The following is a 27,644-nucleotide window of genomic DNA, read 5'->3' as shown; positions in this document are numbered from 1 at the left end:
CACTAAAGTTGAATTCCTGTATCTTGATTTTTCCCTAATTCATTCTCTGAGCAGCTTGAAAGAATTCAACAGAAAACAAACCCTCAAAGCGCTTATATAACGAATTACTTTTAAACTAGACGCTAAAAAAGACAGAGGAGCATTTATCAGGAATGTTTGTGGGCTTGGTGGTTACGAGCTTAAAAAAATATTCTGTGGAAAGGCTTTTGTCCCATGACAGAGATTTAAAAGGCTACGGATTCGGATTCCAGCAGAGACCCAGGCCTGTAATCACGTTTGAAATGTTCCCTTTCATAAGGCTCCCCGGCGGCAGCGGGAAGCGAGCCGGCTAGGGGCTCGCCTGCAGACAAGCCCATCACCTGTTGGGGCCCAGGGCTTGGGGGACTGGGCCGGCCGCCGCCGCCCGCGCTGCCGCCTCTGCGGCGCGGAGCCCGGGCCCGGCACGGCGGGCGTGCGGGGCGCTGAGGGGGCTTCGCGCCGGGGAAGGGAGCGCTTCCTTTCCCCTCCCGGGACCGGCGCTGACGGCCCGGCCGCTGCGGCTTCCAAGTTGGAGCGGGGAGCTTGTGCGGTAGGCAGGGACAATGGAGGAAGAGGAAAGCCAGAAACTTGAGCTGTGCCTGGCTTGCTCGACAGACAGCAGACAGATGAAGGGTAAGTAAGAGACTCAGGCAAAGATGGAGTTACAGTTAAACATGCCCCTCGTTGCTGCTTTTGGTAACTGGAGGCAGAATGCATGGGGAAAAAAAGCACGTCTTTCCTGCGCCAGCGGCTCTGCGGACTTCCCTGTGCTCTGACTTTGTGAGCGGATCTTTCCCTTCAGAGAGATTTCTGCCTCAGCGGTACAGCAGGGAGCGCGCGGTATGGCTGTCACCCTGGCGGGACGCTGCCTAGCGCGGAGGGTGCTGCTCCCGCGAGGGGGGGGAGATACTGGCACGTTCCCTTTAAATGCTCCGCGTGCTTCACCTGCGGCAGGGACATAGCTCTTCTTTCGTGGGAGTCGGTTTGAGCTCGTCTTTTTCTCGGGGTGTCTTGTAAAAGAGGGAGATTCACGGCAGCTTGTCACAGGGTTAGTTTACTTTGTGTGAAACCAGTTGGGCTTGTGTTGGAGCGAAGCCAAGAAACTATAAGCCTGGTTTTCACGGCGGGTCAGCTGTGGTGCATTGGTACAATTCCTGTTGCACTGTATATTTTGTCTAAAAGCGAATGAATTTCCTGGTGAATTCTACGTGGGCTGTTCCACGTGGAGCATAACATTCGGGTAGCATGACCAGGACCTAATCTAATCTATATCTATTATAGTATTTGTGGAGCACCTGTGAACATTCCCAGTTCATGTGTATTGTGTTCCTCGTAGGCACTTCAGAAAAAGTTGTGTTACTGTGCTTCTGTGAAGTGAATAGTGCATGGTCGAGTACCTGTGGTTTAAAAAAAAATCACACAAGTTTACAAGAATGTAATATCGGAAAATAGTGCATAGACAACTTAGGAGAAAAAAAATACTCTTTTTTTTTTTTTCTAGGGGGTTTATTAATTGCTTGATGCTCTTTTGAATCATTTTTTAAGTTAAAATACTGGGCAGTGCAAGTCACGTGCATCTGTGTCTGTGTATGTTTAGTGGGACGGAAATCTTCACTTAAAGGATGTGTCTGAATAGGAAAAAAAAAAAAAGGCTTCTGTAACATATTTCTTCTGTATGGGTTGTATGAAGCTACCTGAGATACAAGTGGAGCTAGAAAAACAGAGGTCTGACCAGACCGATCCTATGATTCCCAAAAATTTTGAATGCTGAAAGCTTATAACCAAATGTAGTAGTTTTGGCCCACGTCCAAAAGTGACATTTGAAAGTTCCTTGGAAAGAGAGCTAATTGTAAAGACAGTGGAGTAAATTAGAAAGATTCCAAATAATCTCAGATTTACTGCTCGCATAAATATAACGGAGGTGAGTTTGACTCATGCTGTTAAAATTGTATTCTTTCTTAAACTTTAAGTATTGAATGTGGTTTGGTTCAAGGCTCAGTTTCATAGTATCAGTATGGGTCAGGTCCATACTTGTTCCTTTCTGAAATTATTCTGAAAATGTTCTCTCATGTCACCTGGGTTGCAAAACAGGACTATTAAAATCTTCACAACATTTAAAGTAATGAAGCAAAGTGACTTTCCTGACCTTTGTAGACTTCATGGAGGGTGAGACTTAGAAGAATTGCATACCAGGACGTAATATATACTTCTACCTGCAGACCTGGGCCTTCTACCTGCATACCTGGGCCGTAATATATACTTCTACCTGCATAATACTTCTACCTGCAGACCTGGGCCTTTCCTGTAGTTATATCCTCCGTAATAATGGGCGATGTTAAGAAATCTTGAAATTCGCTTTCAGATCACAGAAGCAACTGAAGTGTAAGGGTTACTCAAGCCTTTGGATAACCAAAGCCCTCCCCTGTCAATCAGCAAGTCTTGCTTTTTGTTGCCCTCTGGTCTTGCTACTTTATTGAATAGAAAGACCTTCAGCTTTTAGCTTCTGAATATGAGGGAGGGAGAGAGGGAGACAAGCTTATCTCACACCTCTGTGTTTTCCATTGGCTTCTCTTTACTCCTTTTCCAAGGAGGGTACTTGCATAATTTATCCTTTCGCTACACTTAGCTCTCTTCTGGGAACCATCACATGATCCTTCACACATTTCACAGTTATCTGTGGGGATTGATTTTCTAGGCCTATTATCTTCACTTGGAAGATAGGGAAAGTTTGCCCACGCTGTTATTGAGCAACTCCAGGATCCAGAAAACCTCTCTCAGTTTCTCCTCCCCGTAGCACTGTGGCCCACACAGCAGCTGCGGAGCTTACGTGCCCTGAGGTACACAGGGAGGGTTTCACCATCCCAGCTTTCAACCTCACCATCAAAGTCACTTGTCCCTATCTAGGACGTGGCCAAGGAAGATTTTTTTCAGAATTACTAAGGGAAAGACCCATATTCAGACATGACAGAGAGTTTGGTTTGCAAAGAAAGTCACGTGCTGCTGTGTGCTGTAATGCCGTGGGATCGTGCTGAATGCCCAGGTCAGCTCGCTGGCAAGACTAGCAATTAGTTTGCATAGTTTACATTCCTTTCTTTTCACTGGTATTTATACAGTATTTTTCAAATATATGAAAGAAAAATACGAGAATTTGTTGATCTTTCTAATCTGCTATAAGAAAAATATGTTCTTTTTGATTCCTTCTCAAGGTTTCACCCAATAACAAATAGTGGTAAAACACTTTACTTGGTATGTCTCTTTATGTTCTAAATAATTAGCTTTTTCTTAAACTATTGAAATGGCTGAAGTGCAGAGTAAGAAAGGCTTTGCATGAGAGAGATTTAGGACCTGAAATACACATTCATGAGCTCTCGGTTGTGTTTGTCAGTGTAGGTTTACCTGCCTCCTTGAGGAAGTGTCTCCCACCAATTCAGTGATTGAAACTGCTGCTGTGACCATATTTTAAGTGTTAACACCAAATTGCTGCACTGTCACCCACGCTCACGCTGACTCCCTCGAGCTCCAAGGAAATCCCTTATTTATGTCTGCTGCCTTTGTTCCAACAGCCTCAGGGATATAACCTCTGGGCTCTGGGTGCAACAAATTAAAGATGGTAAATTCCAGCCACCCCATCCCACCTCTTTTTCCTCCCATGTTAAATCCATTGAAATGACTGTGCAGCTTTCCAAAACCATTTTGACTGAGTGTATCTGGAGTAGCCACGCTTCTTGCAAGCAAAACTCTCCTTTTTGCCACTTTTCTCAAACAAGCTGAGTGTACTTGGCGGTCGGTGCTCTGAATTTTCAGTAATCAGTGAGGCTGTATGTTTTTTAATTGAGTTGTGCTTGGAAAACTTGAGTGTGCATCCGTGTGTGTGTGTACGTACATGTGAAGCTGCTGCTCTGAAGGTTGAACCAGGCTTGTGCTTCTAAGAAGGTGTTAGAAGGTGCTGCAGAGATCAGAGATGGTATTTGGAATCTGTGTGAGAGCAAAACTTCCCTGTGAACCAAACCTGTTTCCAAAGTCATGCCTGGATCTGTGCTCATCAAAGCATGGTGCCACCTGCAATCTGGACTCTTGTGTCTGGTTCTGCTTTTGGGATAGGTTACCATGAATGCAAACAAGAGGGTGTTGTTGATATTTTGGAGTCCTTGAGCATTATAGGGAGCTTACAGAAACATGCAAAGTCTTTGAGGACCTTCCAGGGCCCAGTCCTGTTGTGAAACCCAAGGGAATTGGTTCCCCATGTGAATTGGTAGGGCACCACACCAGCAGCAGCTCCACCGATAGAGGATTTACTTTATTACCAGGGCTTGATGTTATGTGAGACTTGGCAGGCAGTTGACAACGCGCACCGGAAAGCTGAAAAATCCTCAGCATAAAATCCTGAGGCAAGTGGTAGGCAGGGTGTCAAACTGACTGACTGAACCATAAAAAGAAGTGAGTAGGTGCCTGTTTCCAAACAGCAGTGCCGTATAAATGGCAGCACGCCGGGGAGACAGTTGCTGCGATGATAAAGGGCTTTGAGGCGAAAAGTGTCAGACGGAGAGAAATAGAGATGTATTAAAAACACGAGGAGGAAGGAGCTTCCCGCTCCTGGGGAGCTGCTGTAAAGGGTTAACACTCACAGGGACCTCTGAGGCTGCCGGTAAAGATGGGGAAGGCCACATCAGACTTGGAGAGGCCTTTTCAATGCTTCTGGTTTTTGTTTTTTTTTTTCTTTGCTGACAAAGGAGTGAGGGATTTTTCAAAGGTATTAGGTAACAAGGCTCCAGACTACACTTTTTCATGCACCAGAGGGTTCGTGTTACACAGTTACCTGAAGATAAGCCAGCACTTACATACCCTCCATGTCTGCCTATCTCTTTACAAAGTCGTCATGGTCTTTGGTCTTAAAGTAGATTTTAAAGTTGTAAAATTTATCTGAGTTTTTTTTTTTTCTTTTTATATCACACAAAACTTGCTTTTATTCTACTTCTTAAGAAATGGTTTATTGGAAAAGTGATGTAGTATTTTCCAGCCCACTGTCCTGAGACATATAAAATCCAAGGGAGATCCATGAAATTTAAAACCAAACCACAGTCAGAAATCAGGAAAAAACCCTCCAAAACCCTCTTATTATTTCATAGGTGTTTCAGAGCATGTTGAAAACACACTGAGAAAAGATTAAGGATTTCAAATCTCCTCGTGAAAGGAATTTTATCAGTTGGTATCCTTAAGGATACTGGTTACGGGGCCATTAAGTGTACTGGAGCCTATTGAAGAAACCTGTTTCTTCTCACGGAAGAGAAATCTCCTGTAGATTTTAAAGGTCAGGGAATAAGGGCCCTGTCAGATCTTCTTTTCAAGTCACATAGTGGTAAAGATGATATAAAAGGAACATCTACTTTAATGATGCTCACTTTTCTGTGAGGCAATACTGCGGTTGTGTGTTAAAAGTATGTAAGTACAGTGCCTAGCTTATATAAATGATTCTTTCTGGACCGCTTCTTACAACGTATATATGCCTAATGATGCAGAACATGTCATTGAACACTACCAGACTTTTAAAAGAACCTAGCTTTTATATAGATTATTTTATTTTTCTTATTAATGTGAATGTTGGGATTAAGTTCTTATAATATCCTGGTTTGGGGTTTTTGTTTGTTTTTTTTTCAGACCAAGCAAAAACCAGTTTGCATGTAACATCACTAGACGATGCAGAATGTCTCCGATCTAAAGAGCTCCTTGCGACCCCGAACAGTCACACTTCTTCTAATTCAAAGTCCACCCGCAACATCCCTCGAAGACATACAGTAGGTGGCCCTCGCAGTTCCAAAGAAATACTGGGAATGCAGACCTCGGAAATGGACAGGAAGAGAGAGGCTTTTCTTGAGCATCTGAAACAGAAATATCCCCACCATGCTACAGCAATAATGGGACACCAGGAGAGACTGAGAGATCAGGTATGAAACTCAAATTCATATCTTGCTTTTTGTTAAAGAGTCCTTATAACTTCTACAAAGTTGAGTGTTACCTCATTACAAAAAGAGAATGTACAAAGCATTAAACACATTTTTTTTATATAGCCTAAGATTCAGTTGCTCCCTTGACATTCAAAGAAACAATAATAAAAATGAAGCTATTCAATATTATCTTGGAATTGTTTGTTGAAACAGATTTTTGAAGAGCTTTTCAGGTTTTTTGGGATATACATGGAGAAAAGGATGAAGGTGAGACTCTTGATCTTAGTATATGAGTCTCCATCTACTTTTCACAGCTGAAGGGAAAATATGGAACAGCTGTTAACTTCTGTTACACTTTCAGTATTGGCACCACTGCCCAGGAGAAAAGAAAATATCTGTAGAGTGTGTCTGTACGCTTTAGCTGGCTCTGTTACCCTTTCATTTGCTTTCTTTTCTATTTTTGAGTCTTTTAATACAAACAGAATGGACTTATCCACAGGTATCTGCCTCCTCCACACTGTTTTGACATCCACATTGGTCTGTCAGCAGCGTACCTTAAGGTGGTTTGCTTTTCACCTGCCTCCAATTGCTTTTCAGCAGCGAAAAGTACAAGTAGGGTCAGAGGAGATGTGACACGCTGATGTATTTCTCAGAGCAGGTGGAGACTGCCGTCACACCGACCTTCTGAATTCAGGGAATGCCGTGCAAGGATCTGTTCACAGCCTAACTCTGGGCTCTGGTTTTGGGCGACGTTAGAGTTTAATCTGTTCAGCTTTACAATCTATGTTCTATTCCATAATTCATTTTTTTCAATCGAACGGCAGAATTAGAGTTCAGGCTCAAAATCTTGTGCCTGTTATTCTCAGTTTAACAAATGATTGACAGCAAACCTTTTATAAAAGTTTTTTTTCTTAGTGTTTTATAGGTATTTCAGCACTAGCAACAAATGAATTGTAAATACGGAATAAAAACTGGTTGGCAAAATACTGTACTCTGCTATGGGAGTTCTTACTGAATTCCCAGTGTCTTTTGAAGCCTTCCAAACCTTTGGAGGTCTGACCGTTGTTACAGGTTTGGAAAGATTGTCATTTGGTAACTCCCCCCCTACAACTTCCCTTTGACAGGGTCTCTGGAGATCCCAGGTGCTATTACTGCCTCAAAACACAACTGCTAGAATCCATATATATCCAGCTAAAATTGCTGCAAGAATTTAGTTCTAGCGAGCTATTAAAAATAATTCCTTATTTTTAAACAGCTTCCCTCCTTTCCTTTGGAAGTCTTGATTTTTCCTTTTTTGTCCCCACTTATCTCTTCTATGAACTTTAGTGACTGTGTGGAATGTGCCGGGTGGTGGATAAAGATAGCGTTCAAATTAAATAGAGAGGGTGGGAGGGGGGTGAAATCCAGAGATTAGATCTTTTGGAGTCATGTAAATATTTAGTTCCAGTGTTGCAGACACTGCAAACCCAGTTTGAACAGCCTACAGCATTACACCCTACACATTTTGTAATTTGAGCCTTTTCTGAAGGCAATAAATTACAGAAGGAATGCAGTAACTGTTCCTGCTATTTGTTTAAAACGTGTCATCCTTGCTAATTTATCGAGGGTAAAATTCATGCGAATGTCTCCTGCTTCTATTTTTTGATGATTAGACATATGTATTGTATGTAATAAGTGTGAATTTTAAAACAAAATAACTTTAAAATTGCTCTTAGAGCATCAAACTGTCTTTCTTGGGAATGGGAAAGACTGGAGAATCCATCCATTCAGCATAACTTAAAAAAAAAAAGGTAAACTGAACAGAAGCCACATTAAAAACATGCAGAAATAAGTTATTCCAGCTGACTGTAAGAAATTTGCTTAGTTGAAATGTATCAACAGTCTGGCTCATCAGATGCAGTAACAGGTTATTATGGTCATGGCATTACAGTTCAGAGGGGTTTTTTCCTACCAGTTGTGTCTATGCGTGCACACACACGTATCTGTGTGTTGTGTGTGTGTGTGTATATATGTATCCTATACACATAGGTATGTGTATATATATACATCCATATATGTGTATATATTTATACGTTTATGTATAATGCAGGCTTACTTAGCTGCTCCATGAATAAGACCATAGTATAGTTTTGTTTCAGAGGGTGTATTTGTGTGTATACCATATATACTTCCTTTTTTTCACCTTGTATATGTATGTGTGTAGCAGTAGTATAGAAGACAAACTACGTACACAGGTAATAGGTATGTGTATGTAACATATATACATCATATACAACATCTGTAAGATGTATGGGAAGACATGAATTGCAATGTTACGATTTATTTTCCGGGTTCCTTTCCTCCCTTCTTACTTCTCCAGCTGCTGCAATATCTGGAAAGTGGCAACATTATCCATGGTGGGAATTCCCCCACTGTGGGAGATCTATTGGGGATAGTGGCCAATGCAACATCATTTTCTAATCTCCATGTCAAACGGTGTACCTGGAACATAAAACATCCCAATATTTACAGTTGGGAGATAGTCCCTTGGATATCATATAATTTGTCTTCCAGGTTGCTCTAAATTCTGTCAGGTCCATAACCAACACAAATGGGCCAGAAAATCAAGATTGGTAATTGTCTCTTTTTCTGTGGACTTTCTTCTCTTGCCCATTTTAACCATCAGTATCTGAGTATGGCAAACTGACCCCTGGTTTGCAGCAAATAAACATCAGGAAAAAAATGTTTGATGTTGCCAGAACACACTGTATCACCTCCACCAGCAATATCAGCTCTGAATGTTGTCCATATCTTCCACCACATATTAATGGTTTCCTCTAGGCTTCGTTTATTCAGATAAATCCCTCCCTGGATGTGCCTCCTGAGGACTCATTTCTACTCTCGATAGCCTGCCACAAATCAGAAGTGCAATCATGGCCAGGTAAAATGCCAGCGGGGATTACTGATGGTTAACTAACGTGGTGACCTGAAACCTCCCAGCTGTGCACACAGATCATCCCTCCTCCACCCCGCAGGTTTGTTACCCTGTTTGTGATATCTTATTCTGGAAAGGAGAGCTCACAGGGACAGGGGCCATCTTTATTTGCACAAGAGCCTTGGGATACTGCTGCAAGGCAAATAACCTGCAGCTAAGCTGGTCTTCGTGGTAAACTGGGGCGTGAGTTTGCAGCAGCTGGGGGTTGCAGGCATGCCATGCCTTGGGCACCCCAAAATGCCCGCAGGGGAACATAGCACCCCACAGCCACAGCTCTGCGACCCACAGTCCAGCAGCTTGCCCTCACTCTGCAGGTTTTCCCCCTTGCAAGACAACCCTGCAGCTGGGCACCAGAGCTCCCTCCACCTGGAAGCCTGGAAAGCAGAGGAACAAAATCTTTTTTTATAGGTAATGCAAGCTTCTGCAAGAGCTTTGGATACCTTGCCTCTGCCAAGGCTGTCTCATCTGTGTTAATGAAAGCAAGGCGCTAACATAATCCCCGGGAAAGTTAGAAAGAAAAAAGAGAAAGGAAGGAGGAAAAGTCTCAGTCTTCTGAAGTTTGAGATGGTGTGAATCATCTGCTGCTGAGCTCATGGCAGGAGGTGGTCACTGCTTAGGTGGGGTTGACTCCGGTCAGCAGCAAAGGAAAGAGCAGGAACAAGTATAAAAGCTGGGCCAGTGGCTGTGAGGATGAAAGGGTTTGCAATTAAGAGGTTAAAATGCTAACCTGGCCATGGGAGGGGGGTAGTCCCTGCCGCGAACCTGTTCTACAAGTCACCTTGCTAAAAAAAAACCCCTTTCTGAGGGGCAGAGAACAAAAATGAGTGTGCAGAAGTTTTTCAGAGCTGGAGCTTTTGAGGGTGCCTTTAGAAAATGAGCTGGAAGATGTTTGCCATGGCTTGCTTTTGTTGTTGTTTGACTAGGAAATATACTGGGAAATGTGGAAGGGTCAGCAACAACTCTAGAGTTTCAGCCAGTGCTTTGTGAAGAACAAATTTATTGGCAAATGAAATTAGATTTCCATCAATTAAAAAAAAACCAACCTTCTGCTGCCTGTGCAAGGCTGAGTGCCTAGAAAATGGTGGTTGAGGGTTTTTTTGTTATGTTCAGTTAGGTCTGAACATGACAGGTAACTCTGGCATCTGGGCAGGTGTGGTTAAGGTTACCATGGAGATCCATGATGTCATGCTTGATAGAGCATGTCAAGACAGCTAATCTAACATGTAGATGCTCAAAAAGTCCCATAGGCCAGAACTAAGCTTTATGCAAATAACAAAGTTACGCAGCAAAAGGGCGAAAGAAAATACAGCTAAGATATGGCGTGCGTTTTACCTGGCAGCTTGAAAGGATTATTACAGGCTTCATCATAAATTAAAACTTTTGGAACTAAAGGAAGAGGATTTCAAATCGTCTCTGGCCTCACCTGTGGAATCTCACATTTAGGTAAATAAGCCTCTTTCTCTCTCTCTTCCCTTGCTGTAAAAAAATGCTTTTGAAATCATGGAGTTTGCTTCACTGCGTTGTTCCTCCTGGCAGCAGGGCTGAGTCAATAAAGCAAGTTTTCTGGCATGGCATGTTCCCTTTTCTCTTTCGAAAATGAGTTCTTTATTGAATGAACTGAGAATTCGGAATTATTTGAAAGGCATTGTAATGTATTATCTTGATTATATGAATCATGCTGCAAAAATGTCCTAGGTAGTGTTTTGGAGGAGAAACTAAGAATGGAGACACTTTATTTATTTGTAGATTATTGCCAGATGTCTCTCCTTTAACTGTTAAAATAGAACCCTAAAATTACAACAGCATTTATTCCAGCATTTGATGTCTGCAAAAATACTGAGGCTTTGTTTTTAGTGGATCATAGTATCAGTTGGTTAAACAGACTTTGAGTATATGCTTTGATATCACAGGGTAACGCTGGGGCATTTCTTAATAGATTTTTTTGTTGGGTAAAAGTACATTAGTAAAGGGTAAATATATTTGGAGGTAGAAGTCCAGCAACAGAAATGCTATTGGCACTTTTGGGTTTCAGGTATAAACAAAAGGGGATATTTTCAGTCCCTCTGGAGAGAGTGTAAAATCTCGGGGTTCTTAGTTGCAACCGCTTTTGTGTTTACGTGTGTCACGACGGATCAAGTAAAGATCAGTAAGTCAGGGATAGCCCCCCCCGCTGGCACTGCTACCATAGGATAACAGAAGCAGGTTTGGGGCTACAGAGTTTAGTTGTTCAAATCGCTCAGTCTGGAGAGGGTTGGATCTAGGTGGGAAAGGGTGGGGGCTTGGGTAGTTAATGTCCAAGCTTAAAAATGTGAAAAGAGAAAATCTTAGGTTCTGCCTAAGGACGCCTGAGAAATGTAAACTTGAGAGAAACTTCAGTGCGATGTAAATCCGTGGTAGGATTTAGGGAATGAGGAGGCTGCAGAATATGGTAAGCGCATTATCTAATTCCAGGTGAAAAAACAGGGTATAAAGGATTTCTGATGTTCTGCATTGCTTGATCAGGCAAGGTTAAACAAACTTTTTTTTTGAACATGTATTGATTATTAAAGTGAATGGATTTGAAAGGAGTACAAAGTAAAGAAATCACTAACTAATTTTTTTTTTTTGTCACAGCTCTTTTGCTTTTACACTCCTAGTTATATCTTGAAACTAAGCCAGTAAGGGGAATGTTATAGAATTAATTTCAATTTAACCTTTCTCCCAAAGTCTGATTGTTAATTATTTAGTACTGGAATATGTACAAAGGACAATGTGTCAAATGAACTACCATATTTTGCATTCATTACATTGTTGCTGGTTGATGCCATTGAATCAGGTAGGGAGAAATTGGTTTAGTGTTAATATTGTGTGAATACTTTTCTGGTCTGTACCAGTTTAAAACTGGAGTTAAAAAATTAAACTTGATTTTTAAATGTACACAGTGTCAGTGAAGAATGTGATTTTAATCTGGATATATGTTGCTGCAGATTTTTCTAGTTGAGAAAATCCATTTTGTTGAGTTACTGCTTGGTTCACATACTGCTGTATATAATGTGTCATCAAAAAATGCCTATTTTTATCTGAGAGGTCAGTGTCATACAGCTAGAACTTCAGGGAAAAAAAAGTTTCAGAAGTTGTTTCAGGAGATTTCCGTGATTTCCTGCCTCCTCTCCGCCAATGGGTACTACCTCCCTGCCCAAATGAGACCCTCCTCCCTGGATAGTCTTTGTAAGCCCAACAGAGCACGTTGCACGTTGGGGAAGGGGGGGGACCCTTCGCAGCATCCACACGTGTCCCCTGTCTCATGTACCATTTGGTACAACAATTTATTGCTTTCCAGCGCTGCTGTATGTTAAGGGCAACTGCTCTTATTTGCATTCTTAAAAGCACCTAAGTAAAGCTATGAAACTGAACATGTGAAACATGATTACAAGCTTAAATCTCTGCTGGAATCCGAGCCCTTAGCTTTTGTTTATGGAAGGACATGAGATGACATGTCCATTTATTTTGAGTTGAAACATGCTCTTTAGCCCCCAGATAATGCTGTGATTGTGAGATATTTATAAATAGCTTGATAGATAAATGAACAAAGAGCTAGTTCATTAGCAAAGTAAAGTGGATTTACTTTGTATTGACTATAAGTGAAAATGTTGAGGAAGAAGAATATTCTTAGTAGAATGTCTCAGTGGAAAGTCTTTCAATTTTACTCTTTACTTTAAAAAAATAAGGCAACATATTAAGGTACATATTAAACTACTAGCCCTAAGGTATTTCTGGAAGTAAGTGGAGTTTAACTAGAGTGATAATACTTGCTTTGATAAACGTAAGTTTCTTCATTTATATCTATCAGTTAAAAGTAATAAAAAAAGCTGTTCTTTTGAAAAAGCAAACAAAACAAAGCTGCAAAAAAGCTAATAAAGCAATTCCTTTTCTTTTTCCTTCCCTCCCCCCATGCAAACCACACACCAGTGCAGTTACTTTGCCCCAACAGGATTAGTAACTTTTCTTCTGTGGCAACGCCTCTGCGTTTTAAATAGCATGTATTGTTTGTAACTCAGAAGTCCCAGGTAGTTATTATATCCTTACCTTTGTTCATGTGAGTTTTGTACGTGTATTTTTTCAACCTAATTTTATGACAAAGAAAAGTATTTTTAGAATACTTTGTATTCAGCTGACTGAATAAATGCCCGCAGTAATCTTGTTTCAGTACTTACAGCTAGATCCAATAAAGAATCTAGGACTTTGGTATCCCTTAAAGCAGAGTTTGGGCAGCTACATTCAAGAGAGTTGCCCATGGAAACCTCTCCCAGTTACTGTAGACACCTGAGATTCCTTAGGTTTCAGAAACTTAAGCTTTTCTGGCCAAAAATATCCTGAGGCACTTACAGATGTGTTTTTGCACATACTCAGTTTAGTCCTGGTGCTTTTGGGTTGCCTCTGTAGATGACTACCAAAAACTGCACAGAAGCAGTCAGCAGGGCCTTGTTCAGTAGATGGGTTCAGTGCAGGACTAACTCCTTCAGTGGTGGTGGAGGGGGGAACCCGTGTCCTGCACAGTGGCCTGGCAGTGACCACCCCTGTGGCAGAGGCACCTCCTGCCTCCTCTGAACCTGTGCCTGATGCCCTCCTTCCTCTGGGGACGCTTGGAGATGTTTGAAATAGGCAAACCCTACATTTTCCCTTTTGAAGTCAAGCCACTGGGCAATGACGTGTTAGAGGGTTCGACCTCCATAGCCTTGTGGTTAGTCCCTCAGGCCAGCTGCTGAATGAACCTCATCACAGGACTGCAGAATTGAGGTCCTCTCTTCATGCTCTCCCTGGCCATGAGGACCTTGCACTCCTTTCTTCTCAGCAGCAATGTTTCAGGATTCGGTGATGGAAAGCCCTGGCCCCATGTTGCTGTAGCCTGGTTATGAAGATCCTCTGCCCAGAGATGGAGAAGTGGCTGTTGAACATCCTTCAGGCTTAGGCAATCAGAAAGCCAAATCTTCCCTTCCTTCTTTACATGTCCTGCAGAAGTAGATTGGTGTATGAAGGGTGCTTTGCCACTGCTTCCTCTTCCAACTCTAATTCTAACCCAAAGCACCTCAGGTTGCAGTGCTTCATGCCCAGCTCAGGGGTGAACAGCATGGGAGACGTCCTCAGAGCACCATTCTAGATGGGCCTTACCAGCAACCCCAGAATTCATTTCAAGCCACTTATTTGCTTATGAGAGCACAAGAAGTTTGTGACAGAAGAGAAAATGAAGCCCTGGTCTAGAGACAACTTTGGCCATCTGTTTTCAAGCAGGTGTTCTCTCTCGTCCGTAGTGCTAGATCACTTCTTTGGTGGATGAGGAGAATTGCAGACAGGTGAAGGTGATGGGTGAGGGCAACAGACCATGCTGATGGTAGAGCTGAGGTTACAGCATAGTTTCCCTGGTCATTGGTCAGGGGTTCCTTCTGTGGCCTGTGATTAGCCTCAATATTTAAGAATATTTGCTGTGTCTCAAGATCATTTCCCTGCAAATGGTTGTGAATGTGCTTTGTGTTCTCTTTTCAGCTGAATAGTCCTGTTAGCTTCCCACTGGGAACGTTTTTGTGCTCTTTGCACATTGTCACTTGGGAGAGGAGCACGTATTTATGTCAGTCATTAGCAAAGTAAGTGCACATCTGGACAATTGCTGCTGCATTACAGCATTTTTCAGTTGATTTTCTAACCAAGGCAGATTATACCCAAGTCACCTGATTAACTGGCTTGGTTTAACCATAATCCCTGGGATTTAAATCTCTTTTCTGGGCTCAAATAAAAGAACAAGAGTAAATAAGACAAGCAAATCTCCTACGAACATATATTCCAATTTCCTTTCTCTTCAAATGAGTTGAGTACACCAGGAGAAACAGTGCTATTGTTAAAATTGTAGCCAACACCTGTGATTCTGACAGCAGCAGCTGAGATGTATGTTTTTAACGTTCACCCAATCATGGTAATTGTGCATTTCAGTAAATCAGAATCTGACAGTATTAAGTTTTGCATCTTGACACATCAAGCCAACGCAGGGACTTTTGGTTGGATGAGGTTATGTTTTGAAGTGTCCTTTTTTGGTTTTGTGGCGTTTTTTGTCATTAATTAGTACATTTTGTACTGTTGCATTTTGTGTGGTCTCTTGTGTTGTGGATTGTAGTGATTCCATTCATTCAGTAGGACATTGCTGCCTTAGTAAAGACTGAGCATTTGTTTAAGTTCAGGAAAAGTTTTCACTGCCTGATTAATACACTGCCATAGGTGCACTTCACTTTAAAAAAAAAAAGAAATTAACCTAAAAGTCCGAATTAGTTGTTAAAGAAAGGAATAGAGAAGCTGTTCTCTTAGGTTATGTCTGAAATCCAGAAAGAGCCATAGTATATTTTTCACCATGGTTTCTGCCACGGGTTCTTAAGGAGGGTCTGACGACCCCTCAGGAGGTGGATCTTGGATAATCGGCCACGCGCATCATATACGTTCTGATCTTTAGTAGTTACAGATTATTTTGCCCCACATCTTGACATTTATTTTATCTTCCAAAATTATGTTCTTGTTAGTTGTAAGACTGGATCTTCTTGATGCCTGCATGAATGTCCAGTTCTGTTTTGGATTGCTAAATTCTTGACTATGTTAATGTCTCATGACTGTAAATTCCAGAACTCAACTAAGTTTTAAGAATATTTCAGCCTTTAAGGGATTTACATTTCTTAGATATACATTTAATAGACTGTCTCCATGGTCTTGCTTGATGTCATTCAAAATATAAAAACTAATTGTAATTCAATTTCAATTGAAGTTAAGTATTTTTTCAGTCTGGAGGGAGACATCTGTCTTCCAAGGAAGGAGGAAGGCAGCAAGAGGAAGAAGTAAACAGTGACAAACCAAAGAGTTAAAACATTTTTTGTGTTTGAAAGAAGTTGAGTCTGATTTTAAATTTTACATTATATATTCATTTCCAGATACACTTACTGCCAGATGAATAAGCAGAGGCTTTTCCAATTTGCACCTATTTTGTGGGTATGTGGGTGTCTAAAGTCTGGAAACAGACCTGCTGTCAATGTCTATGTATGAGCTTTGGGCTTTCTTCCACTGTGCTTTGAAAGCATAATTTTAGCTGCATTTAATCATTTGTAGACCTATTTTTAGTAACACAAAATACCATACATCAGACTGTTGTAATTAGTAATAAATTACCCACAGAAGGAACAAATATTTGACTTTGATTAGAATAAGTAAGAAGAAATGTAACTTATTTCCCATTGGCTGAATAAATAATTGAATGACATTGGTTGGTTGATTTAAATAACAGTAAATATTGTTTGGAAGGAAGAAGAATTATTTAGCATAATGTAAAAAATTGGTTTAAAAATATACATGTAATATAAACACTTCCATTAAAAATGTGTACCTGAAAAGCTAGGACATTTATAAAATTTCCTATAGATCTTAAAAAACTGTTTTATTTCCTATTTTTTCTTACAGAGAAATGATCATTTCGGTAAATTCTTGATCTAGGTTATATTTTTCCCAGAAAGTCTTTAAAAAAAACCCCACTCCAAAACCTCACAGATGTTGTGTGCTAATTTCACTCTTTCATTATGCATATCATGCATTCTTTATTTTTAAAAAAGCTATTTCGTATTAAAATTGCTTAATAGTTTTGCATTAAAAAGACATTATGTCAACATCTACTACCCAAGGATAAAGGAGAACCTCGGTATTCCTCTGTTGTTAGATTGGAACCACCGCGGTATCGCAGGTACCATGATTTGGCAGTAACTGCTGGCAGTATTTTGGGTTTTTTTTACTGAGGATCACTATTGTTTCAATTAGTTTTCAGCTGTTAATCCAAGCTGCCATCTTTTTGGCTAATGCTAAATCCAGTGCTGGGGGTGCAGGCAGGATGGTGCCTTCTGCCAGCCCCTGGCATGCTCCTGTGTGGGCGAGCAGGGCTGAGAAGGGTTTCTGTGCTATGCAGCCCAGGGACTCTCTCTGTTTTACCACAGGCAATTAGTTGGTGTCTGTTGCTGGAGAATTTAAATGAAAACATGTGATAGAAAGAGCATCAAAAGCTTTCTGGAAGTCAGTGGAGAACTTCTCCCTTCTGAACATCGCAAAAGGGTGGGGTGGGATGGAGCGAGGAAGCGCAGATTGCAAAATGTTTTTCTTGGCCCTCACGGCACTGGTATTGATGTCAATAAAAACATTCCTGCTGACCGGAGTACAGTTGGCTCAAACCCCTAGCAGGTTGTCTGACCAAAGTGCTCTTCCTCTGATATCAGATGCAAGCATTTAATTTCTGGCTCATGTGTACTTCCCTTTTATTTTATTTTTACCAAGTGTTTTCTGCACCGGACGCTGTGGCAGGTGCCTTCCCGCGCGGGCAAGTCCTGCCGGCACCTGCTGCTGCTGCTGCTCGCCGGCACGCCGGGCTCTCGCAGCTCCCGCACGCCCGGCAGCTGACGGGCACTGCTGCAAAGGCAGGGCTCCCAGCCACAGCTTTCTGATCTGGTCCTGAACAACTGGGTTAATCCCATACCCAGCCTGGGACCCTGCTGCACGTCGGAGTCAGGTTTCTTCCCGAGGCCAATGCATAGTTTTCAGTAATGCAGGACCATTGCGGAGGTTGCGTATGATACTTGGTTGTTGCTGTAGCTTAATTCCACAAAAGATTTCACCATAGCATTAAGTATTTTTATTACTGTGATTGCGCTCTTCGCATACGTCTTTTTACTGTGCATGTTTTACCTTCTTTCTTCATTGCTAAATCATGACCTCCTGGTCTCAGGTATTAATCCTGTCACGAAAGGGTAGTTCTAGCCCATGTGCAAATGTGTATTTGTTCAGTCCCCACCCGGATGCAAGCATGCAACCATGAGAAACCAGTATTTTTTATATATGAGTCATTCATACACCCGGATGTGTAACAGAATTTCACATCAGATGAGGCTCTGCTGCATATGCACACCTATAGAAAATCTGCACCGGGAGGAAGAGGGACTCATGCTGCTCCTGGTTCTCGCGCTCCATGCTAGCGGCAGTCTGCTACCGAGGCGATGGATTTTGAGGAGGAGGTAACCACTTGTGCTCCTGTGGCACAACCAAGAAGAAAAAGGAGCCTCTCAACTCTTTGCTGCTCCTCTGGTGCCTCTTCTGCCAGCCAGGTACAGCTCTGATGAAGAGCCAGGGCTTTCCTCTGTGGGGCTTGTGTAGGAGTTAATGGAAGCTTTTGGATAGATCTTTTTTTTTTTTCAAAAGACTGCTCCCTGTAAGAAGGAAAGTCCTCAGGTGTTCATTATTATTATCCTATTGTCTATACGTGTTTCTAGGTTGGTTTTGAAAGGCGCAAAAAACTTCAGGTTACTACAGTAGTTACCAGATGTTTTGAGAGGGAGAGTGTCTACAGAAGAAAGGCTTCCCTTGGATGATACAATGTGATTTCATCTCATGGTTTCATAATTTGTCATATGCTGTCCAAAAACCAAGATGCTTTCTTCTGTAATTATAGAGAGTGTTTATATGTAAGGTTTAATCTATTTATTGGAAGTCTTCCAGGACTCTGGAGTAACTGCCACTTTGTGGGCCTCTTCTGAATTGAAGGGGTTAGAAAACAGTAGACTTCTACTCTGAAGATACTTGCACAGTGAAGATGAGTGAGCTACTTTTTTCCCATGTCTTCTCTTGCTTCTGCTGTAATATTTTGGGGTTGAGATATCTTTTTTCCTCGTGCTGTGACAGCAGGTATTGCTTTGTTTTAAAGAAACCGAACTCACAAGTTCAGTCTTGTTTCTGCATGACTTAAACCTGTCTCAGAGATGTTATTTTGCCAAGAATAGTTCCGCTTATAATATGCTAGATTTCTTTGTGACTGTGTTATAGAGGCCAAGCCAGCTTGGAATTTAGGGAAACTTTTAATAGTTTATAAAAGGAGAACTGAGGAAATTAAAGAAAAAAGTTCACAAGTACTCAAACAGGTACTTGTGAGATGCTTCTTGTGTTGGGTTGGGGTTTTTTTAATGTACTTCTGTGGATTTCTCACAATACCTATTAGCAATGTATTACTAGAGAGAGAAGGGGTTGGGCTTTTTGTAGATATATCACAGCTATGTGATTTTAGTTGTAAAAACTGGGGCAAATAATTCTGAATTGGTACCAAAAAGATTTTCTGTTTAAGGTTATCACTCTCTGTGAAGACTGTTTTTCCTAAGGAGACATATAACCTTTTAGATTAGATTTCCTTGCTGTGTAGCATTTTAAACACACCAGACTAAAACTAATGCGGGGTAAAACCTACAGATGTATTGAGTCGCCTGGCAAAACAAGAGCAGCTTAGATAACCATTTAGTAGCTTATTGTGGTAAGATAAACATGGAATTCTAGGTATTTTCTACAATAAAAGAACTTATGTGTTCTTTTGATCTGTGCTTTCTGCTGCCGCTTGTCAGACTTCCCTGGATACTGCCAAAATGTCTATGCTTTTGTCATTGTCTTTCTCTTTTTTTTTAAATTTTAGGATCACACTATTAGATTTTTAGAGCAGAATAGCTTTTCTAACTTCTAACTTCCTCTGAAAAAAGCAGTCAGACAAAAATTATCAAGTCTTTCAAGTGAGGTTTGGCTAGCCACTGCTGCTTTGTTTTTGGCTTATCTTCCCTGTGGTTTGAAAACTTTCTTTAATGTCTGGGTTCTGTGATCTTTCAGAAGTCTTTTAAAATGCAGTCCTCATTTCAAAATGTTCACTCTGCCTTCAAATAGTTTCAGTGGAGATGAGGGTGATGAGCTAGTTTTACTTACCTCAATATATGGCAAGGACCTATGTTTAGAAACATAAGCTTACATGTCATTTTACTGCTCATTTAACTAAAACAGCCAGCCTGATTTCATACTAGTATCTCTGCCAACCCACAAGATCACCTGCATTTGTTCACCCAAATTCAGCAAAGTAGCTGAGTCTGGCAGTGCCCTGTTGCAATAGGCGGGTTTAAGTTACTTTATCTGAAATGTAAGAGAGAGGAAAAGTTAAGAGTTATGTAGGGAAGAAAAGCCTTAATTAGCCATGGAAAACGTTTTGCCTTTTAAATCAGAGGCTGATAGTTTAGGAGCCTTTTCTGATTGCAGGTATGGTAGCAGCACACCTTGAGTCAGTTCTAGGTGTGTTGGGTGTTGCACTGAAGAGCAGAACCATTAAAATCCTTTTGAAAACTAATGACCGGCACAGACTGCCGGGTTACCAGTGTATTGTGATACTGTGCTCAACAAAAACACATAGTTTGTCTTTTACATGACTAGACTGCCTTGGTTCACAAATAAAGAGGGAATTTCCAATTTTCTTGTTAATAACTGAGACAGGTAAGCAGTCATACCTATAGCTCTGCTATTTGATAATTTGAAATTTCAGGCACCAGGAAGCATTGCAAAGAACAAATCTGCCCAGCCCCACAGCCCATGCGGTATCTCTTATCTCTCCTGTCACTTTGTTCTCATCTAAGAGGAGGATCAGCCAGTTGTTTCTCATCTAAGCCCCTGCTTCAGACACACATTAGGCATGATGCTCAAATATCCCCCATGGAAGTGAAGTTGGTTGTCAGCAGTGTAATAAAGGCACCCTTTTTCCCCACTGCCTTTCCTAAAAGCTCCATGTAAATATGCGAGAAGGCAGATGGTGTGTAATAACCAAGCCCTTCCTATTGGAAGGTCTCAATAAGTAGGAATATACCACCATCAAACTGACTTCACCATCCCAGGTGGATGTTTGGGTTAACTGTTATTCATTGTAGATGATTTCAGAAGCATCTAATTACATTGTTAATACAAGTGCTGTTTTTCAGCAGTATTTTTTGACTGATAATATGATTGCAATTTGCTTCTGTGAGTCCAAAGTGCACTGATCAAAAGAAGAGTGACGCTGACATCTGGAGACATTGTGGGAGTTGTACTTCTTTTCCTCAGTCTAATCCAAAAACCACAATCGAAACAAGTTAATAATTCATCATATTGGAAAATTTCTTAAATAAATACTGTACTATGAGCTCTGTTTGACTTGAAGGAGAGCAGCTACTATACCTTCACTTAAAAGAGAGAGAGAGATTCCTTCTTATCAGGAGAGCTATTTCTTTCCTGCCAGATTGTGCTGGTCAGAAAGGATAAGGGATAAGATCACAGGGCCTTTCCCCCGTTTTTCATAATTAGCAGTCTGAGAGTCAACAGGACAAAACCTGTATTTGTTTCTCTGACACATTGCTGTGCTACTTCACATGAAAGCAGTGCAGTCTTAATCTAGGAAGTTTTATACACTTTGAATTAATCCAACCATTAAGAACGAGCTCATTGTTTAGAGATTTGCAGATACTGTTTCACAGGCCAAGAAACTTCTCAGAGTTTTGTTCAGCCACAGTATTAGATAAAATGAAAGCAAACCATGATGCAGTTGTTTTGCTTTTTCTTTCTTTTGCAGGGTATTTGTTTGTCTTCCCTCCTGCATTACAGGCTGCCACAAATCATTTGTAGAGTGCAGTGACCTTTACAGAAAGGCTAGTAGTACCAAGTGCTTAGGGATCACTGTCTTGATAGCTGGAGAGAGAAGATTATTGTAGCATCCAGGAAGTTATCTAAAGGATGAAATATCAAAAAGATACAGATTCCTCCCAACCTCAACCCCTTGTAGAGGAGCCAGAGGTGTATTAGCCTCCAGCATGGCTGGACCATTGGAACAGGTCATCTGGCATGGTTTTAGTCCTGGGAAATAGCTGGTCAGTGATACCAGCATAGTTTCTACTCCTCCTCCTGGAAAACTGAAATCAGGAATGTGATTTACCTGCAGACACAGGCAGGGGATGGCCACCATCTGGATGTTTCCCAAAGGAGGCTTTAAGGAGAATGATCAGGGTGCCTCAAGACTTGCTGCCCCTTGGGACTAGCAGAGGGAGAAGTAAGTGACATTTAACATTTGAAGAAATCCGTGGATTGCTCCAAAGATTGGTAATAAAGTGCTCTTGTCCTGGTTTGCCAGCTTGAGTTTAACAAAACTTTGAGTTTGGTTGCTCAAACTTGTTTTATATTTTTTTTGTAAATTTGTGGTGAAATGAGTTAATTTGGGAGGAGGTAAATATAGCTAGAAGTTAAAATTTTCCATATAGAAAAATGTTAAATGTGGTCACCTCTTGAAACAGTTGTTGGGAATATGTTAAATGGCAGCTTTTATAGAAGTGTAGCTTTTTACTGGGATCTGGACTTTGGTGAAGAAATTCACTCTGCTTAGGCTGCCAAACAATTGCGTTGCAATCTTTTGCCATAGGAGTTTGACATATTGTCCTGTCAGGTACACAGTATCTTGTTACAAAATCAGAGTGTCTCCCAATGTCAGAGAGCATATTTTAATATGAGATTATCTTTTGTTTCCTGAATACTTCATCATTAAAATACACAAAAAAGGTTGGCAAGCAAGTCTTTAAAGATGTGAAGAGAGACAAGTGTTAGAATGGTAATTTTACAAAGAAAGTTACAAATAAAACAGGCAAGGAAGTATTTTAGTCAGGTGCGTAAACATATCCTTTGGGCTGAAAGATAAAGCCAGAGGTAATGAACTGTCAGACCCAAGTAGCCATCTTAAGAAATGTGCGCACGTGTTTGTGCGCAGACAGGCGCGCGCCCCGCACACGGTTCCCGTGCGGCCGAATCTGCTGCTGGTGGTGTAGAAGCATGCAGCTGCCTGCAGAGTCACTCTTTGGTGGTAAAGAGCAGAACCAATTAATGGTTATGACCATGGTGTAAATACATGATGTATCTAAGATAAGTGTTCAATGTACTGCAATACTACATGGATCAAACTTCTCACACATAGGAGCTTAAAAGAAGATACGGAGTTGGTATTGAGAGAACTAGCAGTGGCATTACAAACGTACAAGACCAAATGGTTTAGTAAACTTTTGTGTTAGCTCTTGAAAACTTTAGTGGAGAATGAATTAACTACATTTGAGCAAGTGTGTGATCATGTGTCACAGCAAAGCCTAAGTTGGAAAGGACCTCTGGACACCATCTGAACTGCTGTACAAAGCAGAGATTTAGATTAGGTTATCCATGCCCCATCAAGCTGAGTCTTAAATATTCCCAGTGAAGGTGATTCCACCACTTCTCTGTGCAATGTATTGCAGGTTTTTTATTGTTGTCATGATGAAGTTTGTTTTTTTCTTATAGCCAGATGGAATTTCCAGGAACGGGGTAAGCTGTACCCTGGAAAACAGTAAGTCTGGAAGGGATGTAAGGATCTGTTGAACTGCAAGTTCACAAGAGTTCCTAGTGTGATGCTATCATAAAAGGAGAAGGAGTTATTTTCCAGGAAGGCAGTGATTGGGACTCAAGAATAGCCTTACCTCTGGATGTGCACTGTGACAAGAACGCGTGCTGTAGTTTCAGACTCAATATTGTTGAAGGGAGTTGAACCATGGGAGTGTTGCAGAAGAAAGTCACCCAAAATGGTTTGAAATCTGGTGAAACTATTTCTCTCTGAGAACCATGATTTTTTTGTCTGTTGACCCTATTAAAATAGAGAGCCTCCTTGATTAAGAAATGTAAATCTCTTGAAGCAGGAGAAAATATACTGGTTTTATATTGGCTCTTTAGAACAGCAATCAAAATCATAACACAAACTAAAGGTTATAGCTGGAGAGTTGGGCAGGTTCAAATCAGGAGTAATGCACAACATTTTTGACAGTAGAAATGATTCATTATTCTGACAAATTATCAAGGGAAGCAAGAGGTTCTTGATCTCTAAATCTTCAAACTATGACAGGTTGCTTTTCTAGCTGATATGCTTTAGTCAAACAAAAGTTACTGATGAGTAGGGCTCACTGGCAGAGATTTATTGGCTCCTCCTTGGCCTTGGTTATGCAACTGAGGCTCTTGGCTATTCATGCAATTTTAATGTTTCAAGGACTGTTCATAAGGAACTGAGTTTGACCCAGCTGCTTTTGAATGTAGCACTGTAACAAGAATGAGCTATTTCAGAAATAAAAAATTGCTTTAGTATTTAGAAATCTAGGTTACTTGGAAATTTAAGAGACAAATAAGAGTTCTAAGTGAAATATTAAAAGAAAAAGAATCAGAGTGAAAAGAATTAGGGTAAAGTTAGGGTAAATAGAATTTACTATTTATAATTAGAATAATAATATATATTTTCTTGGTATCCCAGTCAGGGTACCAATATATAGCTATTATAAACAAGCACAGGAAAGGCCTGAGTGATCACTGCCTCAAAAATTTCCCAGACTTAAGGTGCCCTTAATTCAGAGGAATTTTCTGCTTTGACCAAAACTTTGAATTTCTCCTCAGCTATTCCTTGGGAAATTTCTTGCTTACATCAATAAAAGTTTTGGCAATTTTAGAGATCTCAGGATTGGTTCACCCTGAAATCGTTACTTTGTAAGGTACCACTAAGTCCCCTATTGCTTCATGTACTGTCGCTTGCAAGTAATGGATCTGGTTACTGTGAATTTTTCTGAACATGGACAAAACTACAATACACCTTAAAGCAATTAAGAAGTAACCCACAACCGAATTATTTTGGGGCATGGTGGGATAAGGAAGAGACAAAAAAACCCCTTCACTGGAGCAATGTTCAACAATGCATAGAAGTGTACCTGAAAATGGGACATTGCACCATGTTGACAGTTATTTGCTGGCACAGCAGAATGAGAAATGGGAGCCTGTCTGGAGGAAGAAGGTGACAGAAATCAGAATGAGTTTTCCGAGGGAGATTGAGAATGAAGTGACATAGTCTGAGAATGAGGAACTTCTGTTAGGACTTGGGCCAGAAACAAGAAAAGGGCAAATGCTATGTTTGCTAAAGTAATACGGGAAATCTCTAAGCAGAATATAATTCTTGATATGCTCTTATAATCATAGCAGTATGTAAAAAAAGGAAGGGAAGCAATGTATTGCATATGTAGTGTTACAGACTTGAGGCATAGCATGGATCTTGCTGAAAGGCATACACAATTTTAGAAGGGGTTAAGAGAACTCCTGCTGTGCTGCAGAGCTGACTGCAGCAGGAGAACGTTGTGAACCCAGTGACTCAGGCGAGTGCTGCACAAAGCTGCTGGTGCTGAGGAGCTTAATTCTAGTAGCTGGGAAGGATGCCCTGAATGATGTACAGGAGATCTGTATGTCTGTGCCTGGGGAAATTAGGCTTTGATTTGGTTGTGTGTAGCCCAGCTGGTAGGTGTGGTGATCTTCACTCCACTGTATGGATGGTTTGGGTTTTGGACTAATGGTTCCATCTGAACCGTATCTGCTTTAAAATACATTTACATGTGAATATATAATTTTCTTGTAAAACTTTCTTTATTGAAACCATCAGCAAAAATTAAAGTTTTTGTGATTTGTAAATTCCAATCAAGTGAGGGATAAATTGGTAGTATTGTCAGTTGTAAAGTTGCTATCCAGCTCTGCTTTCTTTCTGTAATGCCTGTCTTTCCTTCTTTCTTCTTAATTCTGTTTTGAGGAAAACCAAATTTGTAATAAAAGCTGATAATAGCCTAAGTTAAAAAAAAAAAAAAGTTGTGTCTATCCAGTTTATACTTTGTATAGTCTAGACAGTCTACATTCATAAATATCCTGTTATTGCATTAAACCGTAGCAAGCTTGACAGTAATAAGCAGAAGAACTAAATTTTCCCCATGCCCCAGTGGTGGACCTTCCACGTTTGTGTGGGTGCCCCACAGAGGTTTGCCGTCTCACTGTCAGCTGCCTTGGCTCTGCAAAATAAGCAGAGAAGTTCATCTCCAGGCTCTTTTGCTGGTGTTTAAATGCAGAGGAGATGACTTTTTAAAAAAGAAATGCTGTTACCAAGAATTCAGAAAGACATTTTCCTGTTTTTTTCCTGAAATTTCAGCCTGAATGAATCAATTCAATTAAGAATAAAAATCAATCTCAACTTTGTCCCAGCCTCAGCATTTACTTTTTTTAACTTTAATTTGCCTGTTTTTAAAAAAAGAGGTCTTTGTTTTAATGGTACTTCCTGGTTTTGGAAGCAGAATTTCTGAAATGCTGTGAAGGAATTTTCTTCTCCGCTAAAAGCAGGAATACTGGAATGCTTTGGAAGTGCATCTTTTCATGAGGAGTACCTACTTTAATGTATAGACCGTGCAAATTTGGATCAGTTTCAGATGAAAATTCCATCACATTTAAAAAGATGAGACAAGAACTAAGGCTGTGAACATGGGAGTTCATTCACTAACGTGGCAAATACTTCGTTAAACTAAGTCTCTTCAGCTCTGCTACGAAAATGTCATTCCTTAGGCCCCCATAAAAAGAAGCACCTTTGAATGGAAATTTTCTGAAGGATAAAAGTTATTTTCTGTTTTCCAGATAATTGTGATCTAAAACATTTCTTCATACTGAGAGTATGTCAAATTCCCTGTAACATTCATTGCAACTAGTAGTTCCTCCCTTTTAAAAGGAATGAATGTTTTCTTATATAAAACAGAAGTCTAATGTATGTCAGTTTTTATTAGAAGTGTTTTAATTCTCCATCTGACATGAAATAAATAATTTAAAGGAAAACAAAGTGTCCAGAGAAAGTGCTAATGAGTCAAGTGTACAGTTGCTTTTTATTAGAGTTCTTGGTGGGGCTGAGTATTATTTGGCACAGGCTTTTTGTGCTTTGCTAATAACTACAGCACACCTGCAGGATGTGGGTGATGGAATCAACCAACTAATTCCTCACCCCCGCCCCCCAACACCAAAATGCCACCCTGACGCGTGTTACGAAGTCCTGGGTTTCTCTCTCTGTACTCTTTCTGACTTTGGGCCTTGTTCTCTACGAAGTCTCCAGGCTGTGCGCAGAGCTTTGCAACTGATGAGAAATGCACTTCTGATGTTTTGTACTGCTTGACCTGGGTCATCGTCATTTCCACCTGCAAAGTGATGTGTCCCATTCTCAGGCTGTGGCTTGCTAGTGTGGTATAAATACTGTGAATAACACTAAGCTTATGGAAGACCTTTAAAATTACGTGTTAACCAGCATGAGACAGGGCAACTGAGGTTGTAAAGCTCCTTGAAAAGCACACTGGAATGCAAAATTGTTTTTTTCCTCCATCCCCTTGACCCTGTTGCTGTTACAGACCCAGCACAATCTCACTAACCATCCTCTCCAAAAATACCCACCCTGTGCTTTGTTCCACCACTTGGTGAAGCCTCAATTTCATAATCTCTGGAGGCTTCTGACCATTTCTCCATGGTCTGAAGGGATCAGTGTGGAGTTGTGGTGCACTCTTTCTTTCCAGGACCTCATCTTGGCTTGCATGGCTCTATCCTTGGCTTGCATGGCCATGGAGCACTGAAGTGAGGCCAATCCTTGAATGCCTCCTACCAAGGTTTTCTCTGGAATGCATGCACATTGTGTATTTGAAGTAACACTATCTCATTTCTCCACAGAAGTGGTACTTTTATGCCATTTCCTTCATAACATTTCAAAGGATTGCTGCCTCCCCTCGCTGTGGCAAGGCTGGAGAGCCTGGGGAGGGAAGCGATGGCTGTGGGAGCATGGATGAGCCTGGTGAAGTGGCGGGGGCAGCCCGTGGATCCATGCCATCAGCTGCGTGCAGCTGGGCAGCAGTGACCTTCAGCGTCCCTCGGCTGTCCCGTGCCAGCGGCCAGGGTCAGTGGTATCACCACGTGACCTTTCCCAGGGGAAATCTTTCTCCCACGGCATTTTTGTGGAAGTTGCTTGT

General features: G+C 41.0%; 1 protein-coding gene across 13 annotated transcripts in view; it reads left to right on the top strand.

The window, feature by feature from the left end:
* KIAA1217 (KIAA1217 ortholog) overlaps nt 1-27,644 on the top strand; it is a 372,206-nt gene that overhangs the window by 186,242 nt on the left and 158,320 nt on the right. For 7 of the 13 annotated variants that reach the window (XM_075492651.1, XM_075492653.1, XM_075492662.1 and 4 more), the window contains one exon: nt 5,674-5,960. In XM_075492651.1, coding sequence (XP_075348766.1) covers nt 5,674-5,960 — 287 coding nt within the window. Of the gene's footprint in view, nt 1-234; nt 652-5,673; nt 5,961-17,857; nt 18,081-27,644 lie in introns of those variants that run through there. The other 6 variants (XM_075492666.1, XM_075492665.1, XM_075492659.1 and 3 more) reach the window with 5 other exon arrangements.

Source organism: Mycteria americana, chromosome 2, assembly GCF_035582795.1.
Source record: "Mycteria americana isolate JAX WOST 10 ecotype Jacksonville Zoo and Gardens chromosome 2, USCA_MyAme_1.0, whole genome shotgun sequence".
Taxonomy (NCBI): Eukaryota; Metazoa; Chordata; class Aves; order Ciconiiformes; family Ciconiidae; genus Mycteria; species Mycteria americana.
This window is presented reverse-complemented; position numbering and strand designations above follow the sequence as displayed.